General features: G+C 31.1%; 1 protein-coding gene across 1 annotated transcript; it reads left to right on the top strand.

The window, feature by feature from the left end:
• Positions 1–3,610: 3,610 nt before the first annotated feature.
• LOC141375212 (mucin-6-like) lies at positions 3,611–9,678 on the top strand. The gene is made up of 3 exons (XM_073907622.1): positions 3,611–4,406; positions 7,201–7,251; positions 7,334–9,678. Exons 1-3 carry the CDS (start codon positions 4,328–4,330, stop codon positions 7,597–7,599), a joined length of 396 nt encoding a protein of 131 aa, XP_073763723.1. The 5' UTR covers positions 3,611–4,327; the 3' UTR covers positions 7,600–9,678.
• Positions 9,679–11,432: the final 1,754 nt, after the last annotated feature.

Below are 11,432 nucleotides of genomic sequence, written 5' to 3'. Positions count from 1 at the left end.
ACTCACCTCAGTTTAATCTTCGATTGCATATACCATGCCACTGCAACACATCAGTCATCACAATGTGTGTTTGAATTACGCCGTTGAGCTAATTTCAGAATCCTGAATCCAGTTTAGTCCAAAGAGCGCCTAAAGCTCCATCTGTTGACTTTGTGCTTGTGAGATAATAAGCCATAAAGCAGAGTATGACGGAGGCTGTGAGAAAACATGCAGAGCTCCACTGTCAACAAACACCAATAAGCCTTCATGGAGACCAGTGCAGACTCTGACATCACACATTACACACTGTTGTGGAGAAAGTTCTGGGGATCATCGATCACCTCAGTCGGAGTTCAAATGATTATCATAATGATTTTGATCAAATTTAGTCATAAAGTATCTGATTTAGTCTCAAATGATAAAGCCGTCACGAGATTATGACAGATTTAGGCTGCTGTTAATAAGCCTGTGCATTTTGGGGATTGTTAGCTCATTATTTTTATGATAGAAGAGAATTCTTACACCTTCATAATCATGACATGACACATAACATGAATGTGAATGAGCTTTTATGCATGCGTATGACAGCTGTTGTTGGAATATCAAGCCAATTCCATGCGTGTTCAATGAGAAAAGGTCTGAAGAGTGTTTTCTTCAATGCCAAAAATATTAGTTATTTATTAGATACAAATGAATAATTCGATGACAGAGCTTTGGGTTACGTTACCCCAATGCAATACAAGAATTACATTCAGGAGGTTCATAACTAACTTACATTTCCTGACTCCAGCATATATACACAACTGATCTTAACAGGTGGAGTTTTGGTTTAACGTCACTCATCAGTCATTCTGCAGTCTCTTGGCTCTTTGTAACCCCTAGACATACTTCCTCTTTCTGCAACCCTTCTCTGCATACCAGAACTGAACAATTACGTGCATCTTTAATATATTTCACAACTTCTACAAAGATCATGACAACTTGTGACATGTCCAGACAGCAGTCTGAAACAAATCTAAATTCATTCTTATTCTGCGTTTTCCACTAGTCAGCAGTTTTTCTAAAAAGTATGCAGCACAGTAAAAAAGAGGAAGTGTGTCTGGTCAAATGTGCTATTATACAACAGAAAAAGATTGATTAATATGTTGTTAGTCTAACCATTTTTCTATAAAAAATAAAATAAATAATAAAAGTAATAAAAATAAATTCCTTTGTTCCTACGCTGTCATTAAGTGTCATTTGCCCAGTTTTTTATTTGTCATTTTAAATGCAAAGATGACATTGTTTTTTTTTTTTTTTTGGACAACTTGACAAACAAATACATCAAAACTTGTCTTTATCTTGGCCATGACAACTTGACATTACCAAGGCAACAACATCTGTCATAAATCTGTCATAAACATGACTGTCATGAAGCCTTTATAAATATGCCATTATAAATTTATAACAGCGTCATTATCCTAGGATGAATATCTGACGTATACTCAATCCATTTCATTTCAACAAAACCTGTATATATTTTTGTTTATTCATGTAACTTTTTGTGTAATAAACATATTTTGAACAATTTTAAACTTGTCATTAAACATTTATGTTGAAAAGAATGTGTATGCAACTACAGTTTTCTTCTTTTGACACATTAAAATATTTGGCTAATAAAGAAATAAATTTGATTTTTGTTGCAAGCAAAAGAAAATTCAATTGGCCCAACTGGGCCATTATCAAAAAAACAAAAAAACAAAAAAGAAATCTATAGTATTTAGCCATGAATACATCTTAAATTTCATTTATAATGGTCTTAAAATGGTATTAAAAAGTCTTAAATTTGATTTGAAAATCTAAAGAATCCCGGTTTTAGAATGTTGATGTGTTTTTAGAATGCTGTTAGAATGTTGATGTGTTTTTAGAATGCTGTTAGAATGTTGATGTGTTTTTAGAATGCTGTTAGAATGTTGATGTGTTTTTAGAATGTTGTTAGAATGTTGATGTGTTTTTAGAATGTTGTTAGAATGTTGATGTGTTTTAGAACGTTTTTAGATTGTTGGTGTGTTTTTAGAATGTTATTTAGAATGTTGTTAGCATGTTGATGTGTTTAAGATTGTTTTTAGATTGTTGCCGTTTTTAGAATGTTGCTGTTTATTAAATGTCTTTTGATCAGGATGCAGATCCTGGAAAATGGTGTGACTCACCCTATTGGTCGCCAGCAATAATTGCTATTATGCAAAAACAGCGCCTTGCGCTACACAAAAGTTCAGGACCTGAAGTTTTGTCAAGGAGTGTTCACCACGTTGAGTCACTTTGGGGGATTAATGTACTAAGGACTCAATATTTATACATCATTAGTTCAAAAAAGTCCCCACCCCATGCATTGTTATCATCATTTCTCTTATAAAGACTCTTACATTATAGGAAAAGGCACACCAATAACACAAACATTTGCTCTTATAATAATATTTTTCCTAGTATTTTTATTCTAGCATTTTAGCAGAATTTTGGTATGCAAAGGCAAGTCCAGTAGAACTTATGGTGCTAAATAAAAATGTAATGTAAATTAATTGCTAAAGCATAATAAGCTCAAAATTATAATGTTTTTATTATATGTGATTTCATTGCTTTTATAATACAATATTTACCTTTTTTACAGTTTTTAATTTAAACATACTACAGTCTCATACTTCAATAAGTAAACAACTATGAATGTAGTCATAATTATTACTCACTAAGATGACAACAAATATGGTCATAACAATGACATTAAATAAACATTTAATTTTATTAAATTTAGTTTTCTGGACCAAGCACAATTTTAAAGAGAAAAGAAAAATATACTAATATTAGCATTAGTAAACATTTCAATAAATATTTTGTCAAAATAAAATTCCAAATTATGGATGAAATATTGTAAATTCATCATTCAATCTAAAAAATATTTATTTATTTATTTACATGCAAATAAAACATTATACAATAAACATTACACTTGCGAGAAAGATTATACAAAATTTTATAATGTGTAAAAATGAAAATATTAAACACTTTCTGATCAATAGTGTAGTGTCTTAAAGATGAATTTAAAATAACAATCAGTTTTGGGCAATAATTATTTCAGTGATTTTATTAAGTTTTCATAACATTATTAACATTAGTGTTTCATGTTTCAATAAAACTTTTGTCAAAATAAATTGCAAAAATATGGATAAAATATTGTTCCATCATTATTCAGATTAATATTTATTTATTCATTTATTTATTTATTCATTTATGTAAAAAGGTTACATATTTCATGGACTATATTTACTAATGTTGATCATTTTTATTAATTATATGATTAAAACTTGAAGCTGGTAAACAGGTTTGTGGTTTAAAAAGACAGATTTAAAAGTAATTAATGTAGCAAAATAAATATTTTGAGGCCCGGTCTATGATCTTTAAATAGCTTATTACTATCTCATAATATGTTTCAATAAATATAACTACACTGTGAACAATTTATATGATCATTTAGTACTGACAGCATATGTTTTTCATGTTCTAACTTAATTTTATAAGTTACACAAGTTGATTTAGGTCAGTTTAACATAATATCGGCTCATTGGACTCATAAGGTTAATCTGAATCAGCCGTAAACTTTAAGGCAACCAGGATTTTGTTTTACAGTGTAGATATCTAAACTAACCATAGTTACATTTTACAATGAATAACACATTAGTGAGTGTCGTCTGTAAATCATAATAAATATATATATGCTCTGCTCAGTTAAATAAACAGGACACTCTATAATATACAACAAATATAAAGACCTCTTTTCATCTTGTTTTAGCTACAGATTCTACAGTCACACTGCAAGAAATGCTTTCCTAAGTTAGAGTTTTTCTTTTGTTTCTAGTACAAATATCTAAAAATTCTTAAATCTAGAAGCATTTTCAAGACAAGTAAAACATATTGTCTTTTTTTCAGAAATAATATGCCAAACTTAAGAGAGTTTTTCTTTGAAACAAGCTAAAAAATCTGCCAACGGGGCAAACAAAACAATCTTACGTCAAAAGGAAAGGAAGGATTACTTTGCTTATCCCATTAGAAGATGAAAAATTGCTTAATTTTCACATTTTATTTTTTATAATTTCACAATATGTTTTACTTGTCTAGAAAATGTTTCTTGATTTAAGAATATTTAGATATTTGGACTAGACTAGAAAAATGTTGCATTATGCTGTCAGTAAAGATGAATGAGGCCGCACCTTTAGCTCAGCGTTACGTGTGTCTTGAAGGAGCAGAGGTATAAAACTCTGAGTAAAGGAGACTTTCTTTCTCATTGAACAGGTGGAGAGCTTCAAGCTCCGCATCCGCCATGGGGAGCATCAACATCATGTCTATAGCAGCGCTCATATGGATCACACTGACTGCTGGACCTGCTGCTGCACAAACCGGTACCACAAACTCTTTCTAAACACTGGGATATTCTATTGCTTTTACACTGATTTTTAAATATGTTTAATAATGGTGACACTTATGGGACGTTTGCATTCAGTGCACTGTAAAACTGATCTGTTGATTACGTGTTTTTAGTTTATTCATGGTTGTGAATTGCATTAAGGGTTGATCTCTGCTCTGTTGACTTCTGATGTTGAAAATTCAACTGTACAGTTTAACAAAGGGACTTTATATATATATATATATATATATATATATATATATATATATATATATATATATATATATATATATATATATATATATATATATATTATTAGATGTTTTAAATAATATAATGGGTAACACTTTATTTTGACAGTCCATTTGGTAATATCTGCTTTTCAACAGACATTTAACTGACTATAAAAAAATTTACAAGGTCATGTCAACTTACACTAACCCTAACCCCAACTCAACAGTCTACTTATAATCCAATGAGAATCAGTTGGCATGTCGATGCAATGTAACTTTAATTCCATCAAAATAAAGCGTGACCCTCTAATGTATAAGAAATGCTATATAAAGAAATAAGTCTGTATAACAACAGAAAATGTACTGGCAGTTTATTACAAGGCTTTTTTTGTAGTGTAATATACAATAGCAGACACTATATCACTATAAACTAGTAAAAATGGTAATAAAAGTCACTTTTTTCAAACTTTTCAAGGTTAAAATTTGTTCAATGAACGATCAAGCTCCCATAATGCAATAAAAAAGCAGAAATAAACAAAACATGAATCACAAAACAAGGAAAACTGCTCATTCACGGATATTTATTTACAGTGTGGCTTTAGTTAAAGTTGTTTTTAACGATATGGTCACATTTTAACAATGCATTAGTTAATGTATTCATGTAAGAATGAACAATACTTATACAGCGTTCATTTATCATACTTTGACATTGACTTATGCATTATTTACGTCCTAAGTTAACATTAGTTAATGCGCTGTGACAGCCCTATTTAACTTCTGTTAACAAAGATGAATAAATACTGTAATGATTGTATTGTTCATTGTTTGTTCATGCTAGTCAATACAATAATTACCATGAACTACTGTAACCTTATTTTAAGATGTTACATTTAATAAATAATCATTATCGTTATTAAAATTCAAAGTACATTTTGAGGACGGCACAGTGGCTCAGTGGTTAGCACTGTGGCTTTACAGCAAGAAGGTATGAGTCCTGGCTGGGTCAGTTGCCATTTTTTGTGTGGAGTTTGCATGTTTTCCCCGTGTTGGTGTGGGTTTCCTCCGGGTTCTCCCGTTTCCCCCACAGTCCAAACACATGCGCTATAGGGGAATTGAATAAACTAAAGTGGTCGTAGTGTATGAGGGTGTTTGTGAGAATGAGTGTGTATGGGTGTTTCCCAGTACTGGGTTGCAGCTAGAACGGCATCCGCTGCGTAAAACATATGCTGGAATAGTTGGTGGTTCATTCTGCTGTGGCGACCCCTGCAGAATAAAGGGACTAAGCCGAAGGAAAATTAATGAATGAAATACTAAGGAAATAGATGGATAATTACACTGAACATGGACACAGTAATGCAGTGTATTGTGAAACCTTATTTTTATTATTAACATAGAATGAGTAATAGTAATAATAAATAAAAAAACTATTCATTAAAAATTATTATAGTAATTGGTTAAATATATTTATATTTTATGATAATTAGTGGAATATTTAAATATGCATGATAATTGTTTACATTATTTATGATAAGGAATAATTGATGACGGACCATTGAATTTTTCTAAAATAAGGCACACCTGAGTTACACCTAAGATATGCATTTTTTTATAATAATTATTCAAACTGGACTCAATTATTACACTTATATTTCCGCTCCTGTGTGTAGCACTACACTGAAAAAATAATTCAGAAATGATCCTTGGATTTACTAAATTTTTTTTTATTTTAAGTGGCTGTGAACAATTTATTTGGGCTGGATTTAAACACACAAATTAAGTTAAATTTAAAAAAAAATATTTGTTTTATTTTAAATACAACACAAATGAATTCTTCTGTTGGTTTAGGTGTGATTTCTGACTGTTGTAGGTGTTAAATAACTCTAATCATTCAGCGCAGGGATATGGAGCTGTTATGCACTCAAAACCTGCCGGAACTACTTTAGCTGCATGTTTATCTGAAAAAAACCTTACATTGTGAAAAATGCAGGGCTCCACACAATTCGTTCATGTTGTGCCAACACAAATCGATTAAGTAAACTTGACACTTTTAACAAATTTATGTGGATTGAACATAAAAAATTAAGTTGTCCCAATGAAAGATCAAGAATTGTGTTCTTTCAGCTCGTTTTAATGAAGTAATTTTCATTCATTTATTCATTTTCTTGTCGGCTTAGTCCTTTTATTAATACGGGGTCGCCACAGCGGAATGAGCCACCAACTTATCCAGCACATGTTTTCACGCAGCGCATGCTCTTCCAGCCGCAACCCATCTTTGGGAAATTAAGTAGTTTTAACAAGTAAAAATATCTATTTTTGACTGTAGAATGTTCATCAGCCAATCAGAATCAAGCACTCAAATATTGCAGAGCAGTATAAATATTTATATCAGGCAATGATAAGCATATAAAAAATATAATAAATTTATAAATATTTGACATTCATTTTAATTATGTTGTATTTATTAAAAGTACAAAATATAAGCTTAATTTAATCATGCATGTTCCTATATGTTGCATATGTTAAAACTAACAAATATTTCTTAAAATCCTCCTGCAGTTTTCACAACGATGAACCTGATTCCAACCGCCACAATTGAAATGGTTGCAGGTAAACAAATATATTTATCATTTATAAATAATTCAGAATTAAAAGGTCTTCAAAAAATGAAGGATGTGTTTCTTTCCTCCAGGACTGACCTCACAGCACAACGAGCTGATCTGCAGCACATGGGGAAACTACCATTACAAGACCTTCGACGGCGATTACTTCCAGCTCCCGTCGACCTGCAACTACATCCTGACGTCACACTGTTCCAGCAGTTACGAAGACTTCAATGTCCAGCTGAGACACGAGCTGCTGAACAACGAGCCCACCGTCAGCAAGATCACCATGAAGCTGCAGGGCACGATCATCGAGCTGAGCAGAGACTCTCTCAGTGTTAATGGACAGACGTGAGTCAATCTGCTTACAGGAGTGCACTGGCTCTCAGTGTTGGGGAAACGCACTTTTATGTGTTGCGTGCAATCTTGCAGTACTTTTTTACTAGTTTTTTAAAACCTTAAAGTGCAATTTAAAGACTTAATTAGGTCAACTAGGCAAGTTAGGGCAGTGGTTCCCAAAGTGGAGGTCGGGACACCTCACAGGGTCGCGGGATAGTGAGGACGGGTTGCTTGGTGCTTTCCAAAAATGTAATTCATTTAATTAAACCATTAGAATTTGCATATTTTATCCATAACCAAAAGAAGATAAAAATAGTAGTTACTAGTTACGTTTAGAAAACCAACATGCATGTGTTGTGATTACGTTATATTAAAGACAAAGCAATAGTGTCAGATACAGCAGATTGATTTTATGGCACCAATAAGTTAAACTTTAACTATTAAAAAATATACAGGCCACAACTGAACATGGAGGATGATCTCCAAAGATACATGGAACATGGAGTGGCGTTCTTCAAAGTTAAATGAAAAATAGACATGGGCCTATTTGTGTTTGGGCACCTTGCATGCATATATATATATACAGTTGAAGTCTGAGTTATTAACCCCCCTTTGAATTTTATTTTCTTAATATTTCCCAAATTATGTTTACCAGAGCAAGGACATTTTCACAGTATGTCTGATAATATTTTTTCTTCTAGAATAAAGTCTTATTTGTTTTATTTCAGTTAGAACAAAAGCAGTTTTAAATTTTTTAAACACCATTTTACGGACAATATTATTAGCCCCTTTAAGCTTTTTTTTTTTGATAGTCTACAGAACAAACCATCGTTATACAATAATTGCCTAATTACCCTAACCTGCCTAGTTACCCTAATTAACCTAGTTAAGCCTTTAAATGTCACTTTAAGCTGTATAGAAGTGTCTTGAAGAATATCTAGTCTAATATTATTTACTGTCATCATGACAAAGATAAAATAAATCAGTTATTAGAAATGAATTATTAAAACTATTATGATTAGAAATGTGTTGTAGAAATCTGCTCAGCGCTAAACAGAAATTGGGGAAAGAATAAACAGGGGGCGAATAATTCAGGGGGGCTGATAATTCTGACTTCATGGGACGTAAGCTTGGATCATAAGTGCAGAATGACTATATATTTACAGTGTAAGAGTAAATAGAGCTAGAACATATAAAAAACAATCTCCACCTAACAGATTTTAAAAGGCTTAAACAGCTTGTAAACATACGATATTAGCTCAAAACCTCAATCCATTAGGACTCCTGTCTTAGGTGCTTGATTCATGCTGAGTTTAACGTTTGTATTGTGAGGCAGTGGAACACTTTCATGTCCAGTCATAAATATAAAACTGTGAATGACAGTCTTTGCTCTCTTATTTGACTTTATTCATGTACTAGGCTGTGACCATTTATTTGATATATCAGTGCAGTTATAAATTCCTCCCAGATTCAACTCCTGTCTCGGGTCTTTGGAGTAATTACTATCATTTTGTTGTAATGTTGTAGCTGTGTAATAGTTGTATAAGGGTAAAGATATTAGGCAACTTATTTAAGGCTCCTTTTGACAAAAAGCTTGTTGTTCATTAATAACAATCACACAATGACTGCTTTAAAAGTTTAAAATGTAAACAGATCATGTTACTCACATAGTGGGAAATTGTTGAATTTAAGTGTTGTAAAGGTAAAAGCACACTGAGCCTAATGATCCCGCTCTCTCTGTAGAGTAACACTGCCATACAGCAGCGCTGAAGTCTTCATCGAGAGGGTGACCTCTTATATCTCAATCAAGGCGGCTTTGGGACTAGTAGCCATGTGGAATGAAGATGACTCCTTCATGGTATGTCACACATATCAGCAATAGTGCCTACAGCACTCTTTAAAGATCAGAAATGTATGTGTTATTATGTAGATGGGTTGCAGTTTACAATAAGTCTCCATTGGTTAATGTTAGTTTATTTACTAACATTTATTTCAGTATTTATTCTTCTTTATTAATGTTAGTTATAAAGTCATTTTAGGTCTTGTTAACTCGCAGTGCATTAATTAGTTCACAACTTTTATTTTTGCATTAATAAATGTTGAACTACACTGTAAAAAATGAGCTGTGTTTATTTATGGTTGTGAATTGCATTATGGGATGTTGATCTCTGCTCTGTCCACTTTTGATGTTTAAAGTTAAACTCCACAGTTTAACAAAGTGACTTTAATCGACATTTTAGTCATTTTAAATAATATAGTGTATATAAAATAATATAAAGACAAATAAGTCTGTAAAATAACATATTGTCTGGATTGGTGTTGTATATTACGCTACAAAAACTTGCCAGTACATTTTCAATCACTTTAAACTATTGAAAATGTTAAAATGTTAAAGTCACTTTTTTTAATTTTCAAGGTTAAAAGTTGTTGGAAGAAATATCAAGATCCCATAATGCAATTCAAAAGCAGAAATAAATGAGGAAAAATAAAAACATGAATCACAAAATATGTAAAACTGTTAATTATAGATATTTCTACAGTGTAGTTGATTAATAAATGCTGTATTAAATTAAATTAAAACCTAAAAAATATTCAATTTAACTAATTGAACCTTATTGGATAACAATTTAAATATTTATGCTATTAACTACTGGCTTGTTACCTGCCTATTATTGTGATATTAACAGTTATTTAGTAATTATAAAGTTTGACTTATTCTACATCCCTAATTAAAGCCTAATCCAAACTATTACCTTACTGACTATTAATAAGCAGCTAATCAACAGTTCATTGAGCTAAAAGCATCAGTTGATGGTGTGTTTATAGTCTTATTGTAAAGTGTTATCAATATATGATTTATTTTTATTGATTTTCAGATCAGGTTAGATGAAAAATACCGGAACCAAACGTGTGGACTGTGTGGGGACTTCAATGGCATCCCAGTTTACAATGAGTTTGTCAGTGGAGGTACATTTTTTAAGTCACCATTGCCATCTATTGAGAAGTACATCTGATAAATAAATATAAATCATGTTTAACGTGACAGTAAACAATCATTTCATCTCTTGGATTTTAGGGAGTTCGCTGTCTGTCTCTGATTATGGGAATCTCTGGAAGTTGGACGGCCCTACAGAAACCTGCACTGAAGACACCATGTTTCTGAACGAAAACTGTGGAGATGAGGTAAGATTTAGTAATCACTATAGTATTTATATAGAAATACTGTAATAATTTACAATAAATACTATAGTGTTTTTGAATTATACTACAGTAAAATGTATTATACTACAGTATATATTATAGTATTTACAACACTTTGTCAACCATGCTGCTGTATTAACTATAGTGAACCGATAAACTGTACTAAATACTGTAGTATACATCAGCATTTACTACATTAAACTGTGGTGTATTGTAGTGTAATACAGTATTGGGTCTATACTAACTATATAATTACCACAATAGAATAATTAAAGTACTGTACTGTTAGTTCAAAACACTGTAATATACATTAATATAGTCTTTGTAATGTGTGTTTCAGTTCAGTCTATGTAAATCCACTGTTTTGACTGACAAAGGAAATTTGGACTCATTTCAATTAATTTAACTTGATTTTAAGCATATAGGAACATAGTTATGTTTATTGGAGTCTGGATATTAAAATAATAATTATATTATTATAAAATAAATGTCTTACTAATCATTTAATAATAATAATAACAATAATACAAATAATAAATATATAAGATAAAGATATTATATATATATATATATATATATATATATATATATATATATATATATATATATATAAATATTATTATTATTGTTATTATTTTTTATTATTAA

The sequence above is a fragment of the Danio rerio genome, chromosome 7 (genome assembly GCF_049306965.1).
Source record: "Danio rerio strain Tuebingen ecotype United States chromosome 7, GRCz12tu, whole genome shotgun sequence".
Lineage (NCBI taxonomy): Eukaryota > Metazoa > Chordata > Actinopteri > Cypriniformes > Danionidae > Danio > Danio rerio.
This window is presented reverse-complemented; position numbering and strand designations above follow the sequence as displayed.